Source organism: Odontesthes bonariensis, chromosome 13 (genome assembly GCF_027942865.1).
Source record: "Odontesthes bonariensis isolate fOdoBon6 chromosome 13, fOdoBon6.hap1, whole genome shotgun sequence".
Taxonomy (NCBI): Eukaryota; Metazoa; Chordata; class Actinopteri; order Atheriniformes; family Atherinopsidae; genus Odontesthes; species Odontesthes bonariensis.
Genome location: NC_134518.1, coordinates 20,092,725 through 20,116,075, shown reverse-complemented (window position 1 = coordinate 20,116,075; position 23,351 = coordinate 20,092,725). Strand labels below are relative to the sequence as shown.

The 23,351-nt window shown below is 40.5% G+C and overlaps 2 protein-coding genes across 4 annotated transcripts in view; one reads left to right on the top strand and one right to left on the bottom strand.

Annotated features, from left to right (window-relative positions):
- Positions 1-23,351, top strand: part of dock2 (dedicator of cytokinesis 2) — a 94,614-nt gene that overhangs the window by 46,345 nt on the left and 24,918 nt on the right. The gene's annotated exons all lie outside the window — the stretch shown is intronic.
- Positions 1,015-23,090, bottom strand: insyn2b (inhibitory synaptic factor family member 2B). Of its 3 annotated transcripts, none has more exons than XM_075481439.1 (4): positions 22,967-23,090; positions 10,929-12,857; positions 6,625-6,702; positions 1,015-2,552 (listed from the first exon to the last, which is right to left on the bottom strand). In XM_075481439.1, exons 2-4 carry the CDS (start codon positions 12,506-12,508, stop codon positions 2,369-2,371), a joined length of 1,842 nt encoding a protein of 613 aa, XP_075337554.1. In that variant the 5' UTR covers positions 12,509-12,857; positions 22,967-23,090; the 3' UTR covers positions 1,015-2,368. The 3 variants fall into 3 exon arrangements, with proteins under 3 accessions (XP_075337554.1, XP_075337556.1, XP_075337555.1); XM_075481441.1 differs by having other exon boundaries at positions 6,625-6,699; XM_075481440.1 differs by lacking the exon at positions 22,967-23,090 and having other exon boundaries at positions 10,929-12,973.

The following is a 23,351-nucleotide window of genomic DNA, read 5'->3' as shown; positions in this document are numbered from 1 at the left end:
TGGACTTTATATAAACTTGTGTGTCAAGCTTTTCAAAACCGTCTCTCCTGTGTCTTTATAATTTGTTGTGCGCTAATATAAGTGGACTGCAAGGAACCATCTCTATCGACATTTTTCTTCCATTCAGTGTCATTCTGAAACACAAAGTATGTTGTTGACACTTTCTTTTGTTTAAAATACACATTTTATTGGACATACAAGTGGAGGATCAAAAGGAGAAGGATTTCGTGGGAGCTCACACATGACATTGCAATTTGGATATAGATTGGGTAATTAATAAGCGTGGTGTCATCCGGCATTCTAATTGGGGACAATCTGTCAGCCAGAGGACGCTGCAGTAGGCCCTTTTGACATCAGTAATTAAGCTCTAAACTGCTGTGGCAAAAACATTGGGAGCATTGTGCAAATGTTATATCTCTGAGTATATTAAAACATTCTGTTTGTATATTTGTAAAAGGGATGGAACCATACAGAACTTTGCAGACATACAGCAGACATATCTCCCGGTTTATATTTTGTTTTTTATTTCTCACCCTTAACTGTGTTATACTTTTATAAAGACATTGGTTCTTGTTTTAAACTGCAGTGTGGCCTTAAAGGGGAACTCCGGGGCATTTGAAGCGCAATCCCATTGCTAGGGGTTGTCAAATACTGACAGTAGGACACAGACTGGTGCAAATCGGCGCTCCCTGTGCGGCGATTGCGCTGTTTGCGCAGCCTGTCATGCCAGCCAAATACTTGGTGGCCAAGGGGCAAATAATAAACCTTCCACGTAAAACAACAACTTGCACACTGCAGAAACGTCACACCACTTTATAAACCATCCGACAATAAAGTCACAAGCCTTTATCACAAGGTTTATTATTTGCCCCTTGGCCACCACGTCTTTGGCTAGCATGACAGGCTGCGCAAACAGCGCAATCGCCGCACAGGGAGCGCCGATTTGCACCAGTCTGTGTCCTACTGTCAGTATTTGACAACCTCTAGCAATGGGATTGCGCTTCAAATGCCCCGGAGTTCCCCTTTTAATGCTAAAGAAGTTTACAATTTTGTCACTGTGTCAAAGGGTCTATCTTTTGCTGTGAATGACGAAGCCATGGAATGTTTTTTATTCTTCTTTTTAATTTACCAGGCAACTTCCTGTTTGTTCACACAGTAAATCGTAGCATTTTGACAGTATCCTGCAATGACTGATCAGGAAAAATCCAGACATCAACTGCTAGTTTAGCCGTTAATCGTACAGAATTCATTGGTGCCATTTTGGTTCAGACTGCACAAATATTGATACATTTATCATCAATGCAAGCCAATCATTAACAGTGAAGTGATGGGTGGTTTACCCCTAATTTGCTCTTGATCACAAATGTAACAACTGTCTACAGTATACATGCGTGTGGAACTAGTTCCTTGAGTGTCAGTGGGTTAACTGTATGCGCAAATTAGTGTCTGCAAGACTGTTTGTGCATGTTTTTGTATGCATGTCTGAGTGAAAATCCTTGAAAAGGAACATTTACATTTCGTATGGTAACAAAGGAGAAAATCAATCACTCTGTCAGCCAATGTTGACAGAATTTTTAATTATCTGTCAAAAACTGTCTTTCTCCGATCAGCTGCCACTCACGTAGTCTCTCAGGGTATTCTTGATATAATCTACCATCTCTGGCTCTCCAAAATGCTGATGATCCAGTGAGTCATCTGTATGTTTCCAGACAGGTCATCAGCTTGTTTTGTTTTTTTCCCAAGGTCCCTAAAGTGTTAAAGTTGTTGCTACATTCAAATTTTGGCTACCAAGCCATCGAAAGTTGAAGAAATCCAAGTGGTGAAATTCCTTGGCTTTTTGATGTCATCACGGGTCCCCAGCTTATTGCTGTAAATTACCAGAATAGTTGTGAAGAATCAGCACATACATCTGTCCATCTGTCTTGATAGTCACTCAGCCAAATTATAAACAATACATGTGATTGGCATCTAAAGTCTGCTTCCTTTGTCAGCGAATAAATTGGTCTCTAGAAAATAGTGTCCTTACTTTCAGTTGTTCGGTAACAAATGAACTAATGAAGTTTAGCTCCCGCAGCGATAGAAGGGGTGGTCTTCTGTGTCCTTCTTTGGCCCTTTTTTCTTTCTTTTGTGCATTTCCCTTTTTCTTTATATGGTCACAGATGTATTCTATCAGAGAAAAAGTGTCCTTTACACGTATGATGCTTGGCAAAAAGAAAAAAATCCTTCTATATTTGATAAAAACTTAAGTGGACCCGTCTAAGAGAGGTGCCTTCCTCCACAGTAGAGTATTTTAGCTCCTGTGTATATAATGTAATCCACATTTGTGTTCATCTGCAGTCCAGAAAGGGGGTTGTAGGTTTTGCAAAGATTAGAGCCACCAGAAACACTTCTTGCGCAGTTTCTTGACACGTGCCTTGGTGCTGGGGCGACTGGAAGAAGAAGGGGCTGGCGTGGGTTTGGTCAGAGTAGGTGCAAGCACATCATATTCCACCTCAAGGGCTTCGATAACCCCCTGGAATAGTCCCTCCTGCTGTCGAAAATCATGTTCCACACTGCAGAGGAGTGATGGGGAGCAGTTGAAGCGGAAAGAGACAAAGATGAGAGAGAAACAGCAAGAACCGGATTTAGGGGTTTGGTTTACTGTAAATGCAAGTCAAAATTACTCACAAAGCTCATCTATTACAAAAAGATGATTCCAAGTGAGAAAAAAGAGAAGATGAGCAGGGAGCTGTAGAGTGTGAGGTGAAAGTGGGGACTTAGTGAATGGTACGTGAAGGAGTCTTGGTGACAACAAAGTGTAGGCACAAAGTGCATCAAAGACTCTACAGAGAGGCTTTGCTTATGCATTAAAATCATATGTACCATTAGTATGCACACACACACACACATTTTCACACAGGCACTCATTTCACGTCCAGAGTATTCTTCAGAGAACTTCATGCACCAATAGATCACAGGGTGGTGAGATGAGAGCAATGGGATGAGAAAAAGAACCAGGAAAAGAGAGGAGAGGAGCATTTGCACAATGGAGGTGCTAAAGGAAAGAGCAGTGGAGGAACTTTTTGCTCTTCGGATATGTTCAAAGCAGACCCTCTTGGCTTTCTTTTTCTATGCTCTTCCCACCCCCCACCCCTCTCTCATCTCTCTTGCACGCTTTTCCTCTGAAGTGTCCATTGCTGCAGGTTATAATGTTGTAGACTTTTGAGTCTCTCACTTAATTTTGGTAACTGTGTGTTTATGTCTGTGTATGCTGAGCTGGATTAGAGGGGTGGAGCTGCGTAGGGCCTGACATCTGGAGTTAATGAGGCACATGATGAGGCAAGGAGAGCAGAGATAACCGCCCACCCCTCCCTCCTCCTCCTATCCCCAAACTTCCCAACACACACTCTACCCCACAAACACATATTGTGCTATACACACACAAGATGTGCTGCTCTGCCATACAACATGAACATCTTAAACAACGAGCCCGCAGCTTTTCCTGAGGGGAAAAAGAACTGTTAAAGGATTTATAGAGGGGAAGAGTAGAGAAACTCATGAGAGATTTAAAGTTGGATGAATGAAACGGACCAGAGAGATCATTGCAGAATAAATGAGGGAAACAAAAAAAAATTGAAGAGGATGAGTGTCAACACAGGGAGAGCAGATCCATTTTGGCTCCCTGAGAGAAACCACAGTGATGAGAAGAGTGAGGGAATGAGTGAGTAGAAGATGAAAAAAAAAAAAGATCTGATGGGCATAGAGGAAGGAATATGGCTGCCATGAATAAATTATGCAGGGAATGTACCCATATTACACGTGCACACACACACACACACACACACACACACACACACACACATATTTTTCCATAAAACACATTTATTTACCTGCACATACTTAATTTACAGTGAATCTTGTTGCAGAATGAATTATTTTTCTGTCAGGTCCCTGTTTACCCTCCCAGTTATAATTCAGGGACCCCATGTCTCAGACCTTATTATCTAACACTCTTTTTAAATCTACTTTCTTCCCTCTCATTATTGTTTGTGGGATTTGATACTATGGGAAAACCTGCTGCTCATAATTCCTTCTGAGAGATGTCATCTGCAGTGTCTAAGAAACCTGCATGACTACGAGATGCTGTCGTTTTTATCCTTGTGAGAGACTGTTACATTTTTAAACCTTAATATTTTTGGGTTAAGTTTGGGCTAACATGGGGTTGAAAGGGTTAAAGTTTAGCTGCTGCATGCATGCATGTCTTACACAATTAAAGCTTTCAGATCAATTCAGTTCCTGAGAAACCTAAAGCGTAGTGTTTGTGGGCGTGCCTGCATATCTTTCATGTGTGTTCACGATAAGACCTGTTGAAAGCACATTGTTTTAAGAGGCAAATTATTCAAAGATAGATTCAGTATTTGTGACAATTTTATTTAAATCTTTCAAATAGTGTGAAATGTATTCTTGCCTGTTTGTGTGAGTGTACATGGTATGCATACAAAAAGTGCCCAGATTTCCCTCAATAAGTGAATTTCCCTTTCTGCTGTATTAATTAGCATGCGTGCATACACACATACTTTGTATTTGCATGTGTCCAAGGAAAAAAACACAAGGGAACTGGAGCAGGAAAGAAATATCTTCAATTAAGAGAACAGAAAAGAGAGACTCGAATTATATGAGAAAGAGCAGCAACATACTTTATGTAAAACATCTATGCCCAATAGAAATGACTTTTGTATTAATTTTTAATCACATATTTCTTTGCACAGTGTATTCAATCTTCTGACGTATAAAGCAAGAAAATAATGGAACCTGGAATAGCCAAATTTCTTGGGTGGCTTCTCTGTCGGAGCATTCAATACTTTTCTGAAATTTTTTTTTCTTAATTTGATTCCATCAAACCCATCGACATCTTCACCGTCTGTGTTCAAATGCCCCTGGATGTGCAGGTTAAAATTGCCTATAAAAAAAAAGCTTTCATGCATTTCCCATTTCAATGAAATGTTGTGTAATGCTAGTTTTAGTCGCGCCACACACAGTAACTTGCATAATGAATTCATCCACCGGTAATAAAATGCTGGCTGTCACTCTTATTTAAAGTGCAGGCTGAATGTCTCTTTGTGTTTGACAAACAGTCCAATGCTTGAACATTCCACTGCAAACTGTCACCTGCAAGAAGCTTATTTATTGTGCACTTTTTGTTGATAAAAAATCATTTTTTTTGGCATATTATGTCATAAAAGTTATCAATCATCTACTGACTGTTTCAACTGTTTCAGGTTTAACTAGATGTAATACTTTATTCCACTCAGATTAGCGTAAATGTGGGTGTGTATATGTTCAATATGTGTGGTTTGACGTATGATCAGATTAGCATCCATATGGGAATATGTTATCATACGGCAGTCCTCCCTCCTCGATGCGCATTACTACTGACTGAGAAAAAGATTCTGCCGTGGTAATCAAGATCAAGGGGAGAATGGGATGGAAGAAGAGCAGAATTTTGATGCAAAGAAAGGATGAAGAGAGAGGCAGTGTAAAAATGAGAAAGGGATAGAGAGATGCAGAGGTTGGGCTGCTTGGAGGCAAATGACTTTAGAGAATTGGAGAAGCAAATATCCTGCAAAATAGGTCTTTATCTGTGGAGATAGAGTGATAGATAGATAGATAAGGAGAAGGATAGATATGGAGACAGAGATAGTTTATCAACCCTGGGGGGAATCAAGGCCTGCAAGGGAGATTTGTCTGATTATAAACATAAACATTCAGAATTAGCTTCAAGCCTGCCTTTGGTCTGTGGATATGGTGTTTCTTTTCTTGCTGTCTAATCCACTGAGCTACGCATGAAAACTTACAATCCCAGCTTACGGAAGCAGTGCAGAGCCAGAAGAGTGGAGCCTCTGGCAGTGGATGGGAGTGGGGCACAGGTGATTATAGCTTTGGCAACTGACAGGACAGAATGAGGCACGGACATGCAGAGGAAACCAGTCTGATGGAAAGTCAGAGTTGACAGATCGCTCAGGCATGGCGATGAAGGGATGAAATGATTTGCAAAATGAAAATATGTGAATGAGAAAAGGCCTGGGTGGAGGTGATGTGCGTATTAAAGTACAGTATCTGGTAGCAGATTGTGGTTGAGCGGTTCTGTAAATTGCATACAGTCTAATGGTGCAATTTCATATTTAGGGCACTAATACATGGGGGATAGCTGCAGCTGGAAAGATGCTGAAACAATGGTTTGTTAGCACCGAACTTCCTTTTTTATGAAAATAGCTATTGTGGATAGAGCTTCTAGCTTCTTCAGTCAGTCAGAAGATTACAGTATGCAATTGTTTCAACACTGATGACTGGAATCACTCATTCTTTTGCATTTTTCATGTAAATAGAATATATTGTAATATTAGTCATCAGAGTTAGAGACAGAGACAGCCAGATATAAGGGAGACGGGAAAGGAAAAATAAAAAGATGAGCCCGAGGTAGTGATAAAACCAGAAACGGCTGAATGGTGAAGCAATGGGAAATAGAACCTTTTCAGGACCACAAAAGAATAATAAAGAATTGAGGGGCATTTTTAGTACCCTCCAGGCAAGAATAAGTTTGTAATGCTATGTAATGAAGTAAGTTCATTCATTTAATACGGTTACCTGTAGATGATGCAGGCTGTCCTCTGGCAGGTGGGACAGTTGTTTATGTCCTGTCCTGTCCTGTATGAGCTGCGACTGCTGAAACAACAAATATAAAGTAAGACATCCATGCAAACTCATAAAAGGAGATTGTATGGTGATGGTAGTGACATGTCTTAATACACTGCATTGTTTTTTTCTTAATTGTTGGTCTTTTTTTATTTTTGTATGTGTATTTGCACATAAACTTACTGATATTATCTGCTTAGATTTCGCTATAAACCAAGTCAAAACTGCTTTGTCCTTCATATTTATCCATGTCTAAGCAGGTGTCAACCATAAACTTCTTTAAATTACCTTGTATGAGAAAGAAACCTTAAAGAAAAATCGCTTTGAAGTTGTTGAAATTATGAACATATTACATTTTGGATCAACGTCTTCAAACCGAAGCTATTTTGTTACAACCGTGTGTTCTGATGTAACAGGTTGACTGCTGGTGCCCCAAATGTTATCGGTTCCCTTACCAACGTATACTCAGTGCAGCTGCATTATAGGTGTGTGCTATGTGTTATCAAAGAGAAGTCTTATACCTACATTGTACCAGTGAGCGACTGTTTATTATTCCAAGCAGGTAAAAAACAGTGTTTGCAGCAGCTGTGTAGGCAGATCTAGTTTGGAGCCAAACAAAACATGACACAAGCATTATTAGCAGCAGGTTGTTGTTTTTTCTTTTTTAATGGGGTCTTATTGTCTACCATAAAGCTGCGGAGGCACTATTAAAAAAATATGATTACACATGCTCACTGTGTTGTCAAGGATAAACAAGAGAACTAAGCTAAAGACGGTGTGGAAATGTGTGAAGCTCATGATGAGTGGCATGTAATTACAACACTTTGTGTTCATCAAGATATCTCTGTTGGCCTTTGAATGAACCGATTAGATGAAAGAGTCACGATTTTATGTTGATAAAATTGACATTTTAATTACATGGAGAGAGATCGTGTGACTCATGTTTTTTGTTTTTTTTTCTCCCCCACCTATATTTATCAAAGACCAGAGCAGCCACGGAGACGAGTATTTGCCTTCGGAAAGAAAGTAAACAAGGAGCTGATCGCAGCGACAGCCTTTTTAGCCAAGATGACAGTTTTATCACAGCGGCCCACTTAGACTACTTTCATTTGTGGCTCAGCATCAAATACACACACTCCCGTTTACTCGGTGGTTCCGATAATTATTTTCAGTTTCACCCTCTCTTCGCTCCCTGCCTCTCAGTCTTTCTGCATTTATCAGGCAACACAAGGATAAGCACACACAAATGACCACCCAAACACATGGATGCATGATATTAAACCAGGCGAGACGGCCTAAATACTGTGTTTAGGAGTCTTATTGTGCAGTTTAATCATTAATTGCAGGGTAATCTTGTAGGGATTAGTCTGCAGCGAGAGGCATCTGTTAACGCTGAACAGAAAGAAGAGGGATGTTTTACGTATAGTAAAAACATGTAGATAGATTAAGGTGGAGCAGCTTAATTTGTTTTCCAATTTTTTTTGGAGGTGAAAAAACGAGCACAAATAAGAGATCGTTTGAAGTTCATGGTAAAAATTAGTGAGGTATAAAATTTGCATCACTAATGGGTCTAATGTGCTATGACAGTAAAGCTGTCCTCAGGATTTGAACCCAATTATCTTTTAAACTTTAAATGCAACACTAATCGCTTCCAGCTCCGAACTTCTGTGCTTCCGATGGAGAAGGGAAGAGAGTTTTACACGGAGAAGTGAGCGACAGATGGCCAGGGAAAAACTTCCGCACAGTGTTGAGGTTAATGTTCTGAGATCTGGGCTGGGACCTGGGGTGATGGGATGGGGAACCCACACACAGCATCCACATGCACCATGGCGTCAGGTTTGTTCAGCCCTTAGAGAAGGCTGCTGGGAAAGTGGCTATCCTGTGGATAGCTGAGCAAAGGAGGGTATTTTGAGTGTGGAGAGCCCCTCTTACAATGGCAACATTGTAAAGGCTTGCTTTGCTGATAGGGGCAAGTACTATAGGGCCGGGCAACCTGTGTGTCTTTGGAAACGTCTCACTGAAGCCTCAGAAATGTACTTTAACTCATAAAGTCATCTTCCATAAATTAAATACAGTTTTCAGGATTTTCCTTGAGAATTTATCTTTTTAGTTTTAATCTTCAACACATGTTTACACATGTAATGGGAAAGAGATTACTTAATGACATGGTTAAAACTGTTATGATATAAATAATCTTGCCTAACATTTGTATTATTATGATATTTCTCTTAAAAGCCCAGTCGCTTGTTGTAAGAAGGGTCTATACGCCACTTAATTTCTGCATGTCATTAATAGGCCAGTGAGCGCCACTCTCACAGAAACAAATCCCAGCACTCAGTCACTTACTGCAATATTAAGGTTCATTTCAATTTTCATTTTTTTAATTTAGTTAAAATTTTTAACCGCTCACCATGGGCCGCAAGTGAATTACAGGGCTGGACAGATCCTCACTGTCCATCCAGGGACCAGCGAGGATAGATCACATTGAATTACGAGAGGGAAAAAACTGCATTTATGGCAGTTGCTAGTCATCCCCTTCATGTGGCCTATCAATACCACAGTTATAGATTTTTTTTTAATTACTACGACAGCTTAGTTTTGTTTACTTTGCAAAGCAGCTGGAGTCTCAGGAGAGTTGCTAGATCACAAACACACAAATTATAAGTCTGTTGCCACAGCACAAAAGTTCTGATCAATTAGCGATGAGGGAATTCTTATTTGTGACATCGACCAACCATGGCAGTTGCTATTTACCCACTTTGTTTGTCACAGTTATGGAATTATAATCGATGTTTATTTGTCATACAAATAACTGTGAATAGTATTCTGTCATAATACACGAGCTGAAGACATGGCGTGTCATAGAACAGGAGTGCAACACGATTCCTTCATTAAAAGGGCATCAACTCAACTGGTTATCATCAATGGAAAACAATGTGGAAATATGACTTTTGACTTTTTTTCTATTGACTTTTCAGTTTTGCGAGCTGTTTTCAAGTAGGTGAATGAGCACGACTATCACAGCTATGTAAGCATGCTCATGATTGATCTCAAATGATTGCAGCTCGCCAAATGTTTTGTAATTGTAACCAGATTGCAGCTAATCTTATTTTTGTAAGTGCCTGCCTTTTTTCGAAATGTTTTCGATGGTGGACTTCAAAGATGGCTCTATGAAGCAAACCACCTGGTGTGTTAGATCATAGTATTGCAGTACCTGCTCTCTGAATGATCAGTATACATTACACGTTCAGAATGGCCACAGTGTTATCCTCTTTCTTCTTTGAATTTTGCACTTAAAATGTTTCCGTCCTTGAAATGATCAACAGAAATAAACTTGTGTTGCCTTGAAAAAGTTAATTGTTGAAGAGAATATGGAAAGGGAGGAGATGAAGAAAGGAGAGCAGTAAGCTGGTGAAAAAAAAGAGTGTTGGCAAACATGTGACAGCACAATAATAGACAGGTTGTCAGAGAGGGGGAGAAGATGAAGAAATGGTGTGAGTGGAAAGGAGCGATTCACAGTTGTTGTTTGCGGATATGGTTTAAATGTGGAGGTGTGGGTGGCAGATAAGGATGAAGAAAAGGCATTAATTAAGAATGGAGCACAGAGACGTAAAAGGGTGGAGGTGGAGAAAGATGAATTTGCTTTACAAGAATTTGTTTCAAAGCAGCAAAAATAAAGGAATTAACAGGAGAGAGTAATAGAAACTGTTCTTATGAGTTTTCTTTGATAGGGAGCCGTGTCTATTTGGGACTACTGAGTAGATAAGCTCAAGGGACAAAGGAGATGTTGGGATTCTGAAATTGGCTACAGGCAATCTGGTATTATATAGTCCTACAGGACTGCATCACACGCATGCAAACACACACAGCACGACAGCTCTCTACAGGCCTGAAATATCAAACGCTATCACACAGACTCAAAAACCGATCGGTATATAATGCTATAAAAGCCCAAATATGCTCTCTTCTCAATCTGGTACGCTCCCTTGACACTGTCTCTGGTTCTCTATTTGCTCTCTCTTTATCACTCTACCACGCTCTCACTTGAAAACTTGCTTTTGCAGTAAATACTTCTACCTCTCATTTATGCTTCCTGTCTATCCTTAGTTCACTCTGTTTGAATCTTGGTATCTAATCTTCTTTAATTTTACTCTTCAACCTCCATTTTTTCTTTTCCTTCTTACCTTCTTCCACTCCCCTGTATCCCCTCCTCTCCCTCTCACAATCTTTTTTCCTCCCCAAGTCCCTTCTCTCACCCTTCGCCCAAGGCTTTGCTCTTCTCCAGGTCTTGAATCACGTTGAGAAGCACCTTGATCTTCTCCTGATTGGACAGTAGGTTCTCCTCCACACTCTGTAGTTGGCTCTCGAGCCCACGTGGCACCTTCACTGTGTGTCCGTCCAACAGTCCTCCTGGAGCCCCATTACATTGTGCTTTCATATGAGTCTTACAAGGCAGAGTGTGGTCATCAAATGATTTACCCTTCTGCTCTTTGTATTCCTTGAATTTAATCCGTTCTGAGGATTGTTTGAATGAACTTGTGGTCACTTGGTTTTTGGTTTGCGCTACGGGTGTGACTGGTTTAGTAATGGAGGCCTTAGGAGAGCTTTTTGGTGGACGAGGTGTGGGGCTGCTAGATTTATGGTCACAGTTAAAGGAAGGAGTTTCAGGCTTAGAAACAATGCTGACTGATGTGAATTGATGTGCATGTTCATCAGCGTTCTGGATTTGGGCCAGATCCTGATTGTGTTTGTCAGTGGAATTAACCTTTGCTGCCTCTGTAGTGGGCATGTGTGTCTGATGCGTATGTGTGCTAGCTGTACTGCTGTCTGTGTTGCCGTGTGTGTGTGTTTCTGTTGTTTGCGTGGCCGAGTCCTTGTAATAAGTAAAGTCTGCCGAACGAGGCCTTGTCTGCTGCTTTGAATCTTTTGTTTTGCTCTGAGTATGTGCTGCGTGGTTAAACTGTGAACTGTGTGTTTTTGGAATTGTGTGTGACAGCTGTGGTATTTGAGCAGTCTTTACTGATATGTGCTGCTGCGAGTTGGCTGCGTTCATGTTTTTGGTGCAAGGCTGAGAGTTCAGAGCAGCAGAGGTTTTTCTTGATTGCGTGGGAGCCACAGATGGTTTCTGTGGCGGATTAGGTAAAGTCTGGCTGGCTGAAATTTGATTGACTGCCCTCCTGCGACATGCACCTGTGCAGGGTGCAATCTGTGATCGTCTCCTCCCACATGTATCACAAAGGCGATGCGGGGAATTGGTCATCATACGACAGGGCCGAGGTGGAGTGGCATGTAAAGTACAAACACTCCCCGTCTTCAACACTGAGCGATGACCGTCCCCTCTAAGAGACTGCACCCTTCTCATCTCGTGGGTCGGCTCCTTACCTTCTGTAGCCTCACTGCAAACCCCTCCCATCACATCAGAGGCTACCACACTGCCATTAATATACCGAGCTGTCCTTTTATCTCTCTTGTCCTTGGGGTTCGTCTGTATGGTTCTAATCTGGCAGTAAACTCCACTCCCTGACCCCTGTGACCCCATGTCGTCCTGTGTCAGGCTGTTGATCTCGTTCTGAGATGTCTCTTTGGATTCCGGCAGACTGCTCCTGTCACTTTTGATAGCTTCTCCTGTTTCGGCTGTCATTGCTTTGTCTGTTGCCATGGTGACTGGCTGATGAGTGTTGGTCGGTCGGCTGCCGTGTCGTTTGATGGAGGGGAGAGTCCGGAGTCTGGGAGATGTCTGCACCCCGATGCTGCACAGTGGGCCCCATCGCCCCCCTACAAGAGGAACTCCCAGTGCAGGCACTGGATTGGTTGGGTCAGCCACCCTCCTGCCCATGCTCCTCTGCAGGTTGGCTCAGCCCCCGGAGGAGCTGAAACAGATGGAGGCATTCGATGACATCAGCCAACCTCTGCAAGATTATATCCAGCAGAAAGCCAGAGTGTTCCAGCTTTTATTTAGTCAAATTAAATTGAGTGTTTGGGGGGCAGATTGAAAGAGTTTGTGTGCGGACACAGTAGACAGGAATTCAATATTCAATAAACTCTCAAAGTTCTTCCATTAAAGACCTCATCACGAGCTCTGACTGCTTTGATCGGACATTTCTGTCAAAGTTTCTTTTCTTTTTTTTTCAGATTTTGACCAATGGTTCGCTGGTGATGGATTCTCTGGACATTTCTGGTTCGTTCTAGGGAGAAATGAAAGAGAGGCAGACAATATGTGAGAGAAACAATAGAAGAAAAAGAGAGAGACAATACATTATCAGACTGGAAGGAAGGCACAGACATTAGGCGCGTTAAGCACCATATAAAAGCTTCAACCTTGACTGAATGCTCACACTGACCAGATCAATAGAGGTCTATCAAGTTCTTATTACCCCAGCAGGTGGATAGGAGTTATCATGGCCAAACTTTAAATCTCATTCAAGTGAGGGAACAGAATGTCTAGAAATACCTTAAGGGTGACAGCGTGTGTCTTAATAAACCTGGAGTTACACACACAGCGGAGTTGTATAAATCCTACAGATGTAAAGGTGAAGATGTTGGTGCAGTCTTTGGCTGGATGGTGACACATAATTTCCATTTTAAAGCGACATGTTTGCCTCCCACAGCAGAATGTAAATCCAACAAACCAGCATCTGTTTATATTTCTTATGGTTAAATTTCTGTGTCACGGGTCGGTAACCAAAATCAAATCTCAATAAGCTCTCTGTTCAGGCAGCACTCTGTCATCCAAAGGGCAGAAGTGCATAGACTACATCAATGCAGTGTTGAGTATTTGGAGTCCAGTCGCAGTGTTCTCTCATTTCACTTGTCTGATATTCTGCTCTAAAATGGAGGTTTTGTTAACCATTTTGAAATCATATATTTTGCATCTATTTAGGTGAGCAATAAAATAGGATTTCAGATCTGAACTCAAGTTTATGTTTGTGAGCAGAAAATCAAACTGATTAGCTTGTGTAATAAAAAGTTTCAAAAATGTTTTACATTTATCTGAATGTAGCGAATTAGCCATTTGATTAAAGTCCCGTCAGTGCACACTTTGTTTCGCTAATAATACAGGGTCAAGATATTACTATATTTGCTTCTTCTCCATTTGGGAATTGATTCACTGCAGCAGCAGAGTTTGGCAGACAAAAGAACAGAGGATGAATGAGGCTAATCTTGATAAACACATAAAATTAAGTTCTCTCTTGCAGACCATGTAACAATAGTTGGAGCCACTTTTTTTTTTTTTTTTAGCTTTTATTTGAGTTAATGAAATCATGCAATGAAACCAATTCACTTATTGGGGATTAGATGTTTTTCGCAGTTTTCCATCTTTTGAATCAGTGATGCTGCTGCTCAAAGAGACTGAATCTTGAACCTGTCTTGTAAATATTGTTATTACATTGCAGTCGGTGTGTGATGTTAAACCTGCTGTAAACTCAACACACAATGAGACAGAAAATAGCTTTTTTCGTCAAGTGGTGAAGGTTCACTGCAGAGATGCTTGTTGTTTAAGGTCAAGAGTGGAAAATCCCAATATTTGTTTTTCTGTTAAAAAGAACGTGGCTGTTTACCTGCTGAAGAATCCATGAGATTACTGACATTTCTATCAAAAGCTAGTAAATGTTGACTCAACATTTAAGAGAAGATTCAACACAGAAAATATAACTGGATTTGAGCTCAGTGGTTCAGAAAGTTTTAGAAGTTAAATTGAAGCAGTGGCCCGGTAGTAATTACAAATCATCCCCTTGAACAACAGGTAACTCAACCTGACTGAGATGACTTCTACTCTATTAAGTTCATATGGATTCAGAATCAGAGTCATGCACACATTCACACATACCAATGGTCTGTCTTGACTTACAGTGACTCATTTAGAGACCTGCTGTCCCCAAGCTGCTTTTACAGCATGAGCAGAATAACAATAGACATTTCAGTCCTTTTAGTTTCCTTTCCTTGGCAGCAAAATAAATTGAGATTGTCAGACTCTTTGGAATTTCAGTTTTCATTTAAGAGCATTAAAAATTAAAATACACTTTATTATGCAGGTTGGCGTGCACATCAGCAGCACTAAGGAACTCGGAAATTCAGACTACGTTCAGTCTGCATCCCATATCCTGTGGTCTGCATCTTGCATGTGCAGCATTCTAGACATAGTTAAGAGAACATGAAATGTCGAACAGCACCGTGTGCTTGCGGCTTCACGGTGAGCTTAATTCACAGTGGTGCTTTGAGAGTAAGGTTTTTGCAGCAAGCACTCCGTATCAAGATTTTTGTGCCTGTGTCACATTTAATAGCGGGTTTGGCTGCTTATAAAAGATTTACAAGGCTACAGAGATGCCACTCTTTGGTTTATGGGTTAGCTATGAAGTCTTGATTTTTTTTTTTTTTTTTTTATTTATTTTTATTTTTTTTACCATCTTGGATTTGCAGGCAAAACTTATATGCTGGAGTTAAAATTAACTAGAGACCAAAGCCATCTTTTTGTACCAAGCTCTAAACCTACTTACTTTTGCTGAAATGTCGGGCCCTTAAATATGGTGGTATGTAGGCAATAACTCATATTTGTGTGGCCGTTGTAGGAAGTGCCCCACACACTTTTACACTTGATTGTTTGCGATGGCAAAAGTCATTATCACTGGCGTGATGTGGACCACATAGGTCTTGAGGCAGAGTACATCATTATGTCAATGATTAGGTGCGTTTTTCCCCCATTTTTAAAGCCAGATGGAGCCAGTGGGTGGATGAGAAAAAGACTTAGGTGTGTTTTGTTGGCAAAAATCAAATTGCAGGTGATCATATTTTTCTGGAGAAAAACAGACTGGGAAAGCAGAGAGGAGAGTGTGAGCCTTTGTTTATTTGATCATTGGAGACAGTGTAGACTGCAGATGGGTGTGCATATACCAGATCATGTGTGTGACTGTATGAGACTGTATGAGGGATTTAGACTAAGGCAGATGAAGGCAATTATACCACAGCGTAATTCCAAGCATTTGTCTCCTCATCAGCAGGTGCACCAGAAACACCAGAGCACCTGATACAACAAAGTTTCTTTCTCTCTTTCTCTCTGCAGTCGTTCTCTGCGTGTGAACAATGTTTTTGTTGGTCTCAGGTCTCACACTGCACCTCTGACCTGCAGCCTGCCAGGCAGAAAGTAACACCATGTCCTCAGACATCACTTTCACACTCCTGTCGATCTCTCTCCCGTCTTTCCACCAGACTCTCTCTCTCTGTCTTTCCCCCTCGTTTAAATTCTATCGGATGACTTTGTCCTCCCATCACTTTTTCGCTGTTACCTGTGTTTATTTTAGCACTTCTCCACACACCTCCCCCCCTTTCCTTCTCTGTCAAGCTGTCTTTGATATGTTGTGTTTTTCTATACCCTCCCTCTGCCACTGTATTTAATCTTAGTCTCTCGCCCACATCACACCCCTAGCTGTGCAAAATGAACGGGGAGGAGAAGGGAAGGAAACTCCGCTGTGGGATGAAGGCAAGGCACCTAAATAGGTGAACATGGTAGACAACTGAGGTGCTGAAAGGTGTGATGAAGGAGAAGAATCACAGACATGATTTAATTATTGCATGATCATGCATGTTTGTATGCATTATGTATGTCAAAAGAGGATGTAAAAGCCTGGACTTTGCCAGTAGGTTTATGTGTCCTAAAGTGTGGGATGGGAAATAATAACTAATAATGACAGAATACCACAGGAGTGAGATGCATGGAGAGGAAGACAAAAGAGGGGAAGGAAAATACCTAAGATCTGCTTGTCAGAAATCAATACAAACTACAAGTATGTTTGAACATCTGTCACAATGCATCACACACACATGCACGCACGCACATCCACGCACACACACACACACACACGCACACAGAGCCTTTAAACACAACATGGAATTTCTTGATAGGGTGTAGCTTTTATGACATCTGTTTATACAGGTAATCAGTTTAATGTACCAGTTGGCAGGTTTTGGTTGTTAAAAAAAGTAAAGCCTTGTGTGTACATGTGTGTGTGAGTGCACACCCACGCCTTTGCAGTGGTAACAGAGCATTGAATGCTCCAGCGAATCGCGTCCCCTGTCGTTTCAAGGTGAGCCTCATTTTTCAACTGCCGATTGACGGGCTGTGTGTGTGTGTGTGTGCGTGTGTGTGTGTGTGTTAGGGTGACTGAGACTTGCTTTACTGCTCTGTAATCACACTTCTTCTCCCAGTAACTATCTCTCACCCACTCACCGCCAGAACAGAACAAGCACAGGACTTTATTGGGGCACACACTGAATTCTTGGTTATGCCGTCAATTTTTTGTCCCTCTCTTATCTGGACTGGAAGCAACAGAAGCCAACTCTGCTATTTTAACCTCAGCTATGTGTAAAGCAGTGAACTTGGTCTTATTAGCACAAATTCTCAGATTTGATAACAGTGTTTGAAGTTTCCTGCAGTCATTGTACTTGGCAATTGCTCTATTACTTTTGAAATTTTGCACAACAAGCTCGCACATTTAATGTTTCTAGCATTATATCAAATCCCAAAATCAGACATGATTTTAAACCTAGCATGGACATTGGAGACATTGTCTGACTGTTTTTCTTTCTTTTTGAGGTGATTGGTGATTGAAAAAGACGTCTGATACAGTCTGCCGATAAGCTGTCTGTCAAGTCAGTTTGTCTGTTCAGCTTAGTACGAGTACTTAACACAATATTTCACCCCAGCTCTAGTGAGACCAGGCCTCTGAGGGGATAATATTTTATATTGCAGGACTCCTTATTCATCCTGTCACTTCAAGGGGCAGTGTGTGGGATGTAGTTACAGCTAGTAGCAAGGTAATAGATGACAACCAACTGAACACCCCCCCACCCAAACCTTATCCTTCCAAGCATAAAGGAGAAACTTCAGTGGATGTGAAAAATGTTAGAAGGCCCTCTTTAGGGTCAGTTTTTGTTTTGTCTGTTTTGCGTTTCTATAGAAAATGTGGTGGTGGGAGACTTGTGCTGCCTCTTGTGGCTTTTCCTAAAGTAACTAAACTCAGCAGTTCTAATTTTGATCCTACAATGATGGAAACATAACTATGAATAGTTAAGTGCCTTTTTGTCAACAGATCTTCCTAAATCTCACACACTGGAGGTATGAAGTCCTTTAGAATCTAGTTAAATGTGTGGGATCACTGTATGTGAATTTACTTTTGCTGCTAGTGAATAATGTATGTGTGCTGCACTGCAGATGTAAAACATGTATGCACAGCATCGTGTATCTCTCTTTGCTTTTATTTTTATAATAGTTTACTGATGTAGTTCTTTCCTAAGTGTTGTGGCATAGCGTTTATCGCTGCCTCAAAGGGGCACAAATCCAGTAATGATCACTGGAAAAAAAACAAAAAGAAAAACAACGGAAGCTGGCTCAGCTTTATTCGGAGCCTGTTTTGTTGTGCATTTTAATTGACTGCAACTGTATTGTTCAAAGACAGTGCACTTTAATCAGCAGTTCGAGCAAAGAGCCAGACACCAAAAAGTCTAATGTTCAATTCGCAAAAGCCAAGCAACTCAGCCAGCTGAGATAATAGTTAAAGGCAGACTGTTTGTGAAACACTTATAGCGAGACACTCAAATGTTCTCCTAAATGACACTCGAGGCTCTTACTACAAACTGTTGAAGGTGCTCAAGAAAATCCCAACATGAAAAATACCAATAGGTGTTCAAAGACGAACTCAAATCCCAACTTTACAACTTTACATACAACTAAATAGTCTTAAATGCCTTTGCTTTCCTGCAGCTTGTGCGCTTGTTCATTGTAAATTTACTTTGGACCAACTCCTCTGTGTCCTTTGGTTTGTTTGAGTGCGTGTTTGTGTTTGTACAAATTTGGACTCAGTGATGCTTAAAAGTGGAACATAAAACAACCAGTTGCTAGTGGGGCAGACTAACCCATGCCTCTGTCTGAGAAACTCCTTAGAATATGTTGACATCAGCACTGTGCGATAGGAAATGTAAAATTATTATTATTTGATTATTGTTATTGTTGTTTTGCAGTTGTATTTAGCATATATTAAGACCACAATAACAAATTGCTGTTTTTTTTTCTTATAAAAGATTCTTCAGTAGAGGGAAAGAAGAGAGGGGCGACATCACAGTGAATCAGTCATAGACTTGCTTAAACCTGCCTAACAGTCCCCGTCGTGCATTTCTAATCAAAATGCATGATGGCAGAAACTGCTAAAAAGAAAGAAAAAGACATTCAACTCATGGGGATATGAATTGTTAATGAGATTCTAGCCCTTTTCAACTGTTTTTTTTTTCCGATCATTTACCTAAGACAGTAAATAGGACATTAACCACATCGATGTTATATTGTGGTCAGAGGGCTGTCAGAGACCCCTAAAAAAACCAACCAAACAAAAAAATAATAAATTACATACTTGGTTGTATGGTGTAAGCTTGTTAACCACCAGTTATGCACTTGTAACAGGCAGAGGGGTCCCATATAGAAAAAGAGCCCATTATTGAGCCTATTGGTAGACAAATGTGTGTGTTGTGCTGGTTGGGCAACGGAGCAGAGAAGCCTATAAAAAACGGAATACTGATTAGCAATTTGCTCCCAAATATTTGATAAAAAGAGATAAACATGATTAAGTGCAGAGCTTGTTCCAGTGAGCTAGCAGAAGAAACAACGTGCCCGAGTCGGGGACGCACTTCAAATGCATGGCCACACAAACATTTTATCAGTGTGGCTAATAGGGCGTGATGGGTGGGTTTTGTACGCTACCCTCTGCTCTCTTTAAGTCATTTTTTTTCATTCGCCTCCTCATTTCATCCTTCCTTTTCACCTATCTTCATCTTGATTACTCCCTGTCTTCCCTCTATACTTTTCCATCACCTCATCTTTATCTTTTCTGTCCTATCACTCATCCTCTCAACACGTCCCATCTAGCCCCTCTATCATTTACCCTCAGTCTATTTCTCCCCCTCTTATCATTCCATCCTGCTGCCCCTGCTGTCCTATTTCGCTCTTCTTCATCCATCTTTCTCCTCCTCCTCCAACTTTCCAGTCCTTTTTGTCTCTCTGTGCATCTCATCTCTCTCTCATCACTTGCTCACACTCTGTCTAGTTAGAAGAGCAGCTTAAGTGTCAGTGACACACACTCACACAAACAAATGCATCTGCAGGCACAAACACCTTTCTTCTGATTCTTCATCTTGTCTTCCTGTCTATCCTCCTTTAGCGTCTACTTTCTCTTTCCCTCCACCATCTGTCACTCTCTGGAAAAAATGACTGGACTGAGAGGAAATGCAGCTTAATGGTATAACCTATGTATTGATTAGGTTACTCTACTCTGTAATTTGCATTAAATCCCATTCCAATTAGCTCTTAGTACACTGCAGTTGTTTCCTGTATGTGCCCTGTTATTTTTGTACTTATTTGTTTATAGATGGATTCAAATGTTCTGGTTCTTTCGTTGAGATTTGGTTTTACTCGCTTAAGTTATAAGAATGAAACAGTTTCTTCATTATATGAAAAGAAAGCAATAGTATATGACACACAAAAAAATCAAGAATCAATAAAGCACTTTCTTGGGAAAAATGTAGGAATCTTTATGGATGTTTTGATTAATCCTCAGTCAGATTCCAACCATCTTTCAGTGGCTCTGCATTATTGTTTCATCCAATAATGAAAAGAGAAAAAATGCCACTACTTATTCTGTTCACCATCAACAGTAAATTGATCTCATTAATTTTGTGGCATCACACACTATAAGTGCCATTTGTGTCTTACATACAGTATATCTACTGTATAGGTATAGATATGTATGTTTTTATTGTTAACTTAAATGATATTTGCTCATTGTAGTGGCAGCTCATATATGCTCAAGTTTTTATTGCTTTTTCATTTACACTGAAAATGTAAGATGGACGTTTAGGGATACCTGCTTATCTTGTAAGTGAGGCTTTTAAACAAAATGAACACAAAATTACTTTCTAAAAACACATATATTTCAAGTCATCTTTAAGGTGATGAAGGAACAAGATTCGATTTTATTCTAATCTAACCCAGTGAATTAAATCACAAATGACAAAAAATGACTGTAATTTATATTTGTTTAAAAAAAAACATTTTAAAAGTGGTGTGTTAAAACCCTACTAATACACTAAACTATTTCAATGACATGAAACGAAACAAGTTTATACCACTCCTACATTTACTTAATTGTTACAGTATTTCATTAACTTGAAGAAAAAAAGTCATGTTATGATGTGCAAAAGTCTACTTATAACATTTCAGGGCTTCATAGGTTGGAAAGACTTTAATTGCCTCATTAAAGATAACCTTCTTTAAGAATTAGACGATGACAACTGCTGAGCTTCTCCACTCTTCAAACCTTGTGGTAAAACTCAACAACCAGCCTCTACGGGCAACTGATGTAGGATCTAAATACTGAGGATGTAATGCAAATAAAGACTTGGAAAAGGCTGCAAAGCAGCGTGAAAGGGATAGTGGCTTGTAATTTCAACTGGGTAAAATGTGGTGAAGAAATTACATAGCAACATTTTGAGGATCAAGAAAACTTTCAGATAAAACTATGCAACTGCTCAGCATAGAATAGAATAGAAAAATACTTTATTCATCCCCCAATGGGGGAAATTCAAAAAAGAAATATGCATATAAATAGAATAAAAAATATAGAAATAAAATATAAATAAATAGCATAAAAAGAAAGCAAAATGTACGCATGGCAGGAAAAGACCTGCCAGAGGGCTTTGCAGGTACCGGAGTAGCAATGCACTGTTCCATTCTGTATCAGTGATGCAGAGGGAAACTGTCCCTTCAGCCTCATTACAAAAGCCAACATCTCTAGCACACAAAGAAACATCTGAATAAGCCTTTCATTTTGGTGGAAAGCCCTGTGTACATGTGAATTTCAAATTGAGCTGTTTGGCTGTAATCATCAAATGTTTGCTTGGAGAGAAATGGGAGCAGCATTTGATGAAAAGAACACCTTGATAGCTATTAAACATGGGTAAAGATGTATTGCGTTTTGGGGTTCTGCTGAACCTTGTGCCAGAGAAAAGTCTGCACAGGCAAACAGAATATCTGAAAATATCTGGATTTTAATGCCCCCCATGCCGTCAGGAAACTGAAAGCAAATAAATAAAAACAACATTATTTTTCCGTTCAGCTCCTGATATGTTGGTGCAAAGAAAGGACTGCGCTGTGTGGTAGTGCAACACACACTCAAACATATGCACAGGCTGTTATTTGAAATGACTTGACTGATTATGTTACATCGAGGTTAAGTGCACAGGTCATGCATATCCCTACTGTCTAAGTAGTCGATCCCTGCGCTGCATTTGGTTGTTTTCATAGAGTAGTTGGAGTCCTGAAGTGACATCAAACATTTTTTGGTTCTGGGAGGCTTAACCTCAAACCATTTGCCAAAAGTCAAACCTTGCTATTCGATATATTACATTATGGGGACTTGCTTTTTGGTCCTTTAAGAAAGACCTCCTAATGTGACTATGTAACCAGTTTCGGGTCGCCACACGAGAAGTATTACCGGGACCAAACACACACAACCATGTTCAGGTGTAGCATTACTGTATAAGAGATATTTTTAAAGCTAAGCTAGCTGCCCTGACGACCACTTGAAAAGGCTTTTAATAACAGTTGGTCAGCAGACACACACACACAGACACACGAGCATTTGGAATCCTTGTTAAAAGCACTAATTGTCATTAATGTTGCATAATAGATCACAGAGGATAATTCCCCACTGAGCACACAGACACACACTTTACACAAATGCACACTGATGCATTCATATGCATCAAATCCTCCTGTGACAGATGGATGGGATTTTGCACCTGTCACACACACATATACAATGAGTCTGTGCTCGATGTTGATGATGCGATCGCATTACTTCTTGAACAAAATCGCACAAAAGCACAGCTTTAGTGAAGAAGAAATATACAAACATATGCAAAACTGATTGTCGGAAACAAGGCGAGCTATCCATCTTTTTCTCTCTCCCTCTATGTTAAATTGTGCAGTCCAGAGGTTTAATCTGACCTTATGTCTGGTATTGCAGTTGCTTCCAAACAGTCATAGTTACACCCATTAAAAAAAAAAAAACAGATCTGGGGGGGTTTGATCTGCTTTAAAAGATAAAGTACTAGCCATGGGCTGTGAGTCTGGGAACAGTCCTCAGAGGGTCATTATAGAGCAAGAAGAAAACATTGTAAGCTTCTATGCTCTTACTTCCTTACACACACTCAGTGTTATTTAGTCTTTTCTTTTGCTTTCTCAGTCACTTACCTTTTCTCGTCCTCCTCTTTGGTTCACATGCTTTTCCTCTCCCCGGTTCATGGTGTGGCTCTCCAGTGTCGGGTAGTCCTTTAGTCATCAGCTGCGCTCCCCTCCGACTCTTTACCGCTCTCTATCTCTCTCCGTCTCATTCTGTCGCTGCTGATCCTGGCATGCTAGCGGAGCCCAGTGATCCTCCCTCCCCCTCTCACTAACTCTCCCTCTCATTTTCCCTATCCCTGATCGATCTCTATCTCTGTTTCTATCTACTGCAATTTTTTCATTAATTCTCACAAATCACAGAAATGCCTTCACGCTGTTGTTGTCTTCCACTGTCTTCCCCCCCTTGACTCACTTTTTCCTCTTTTTCAGTCTCCATATTGGTGGCTTATCCCTG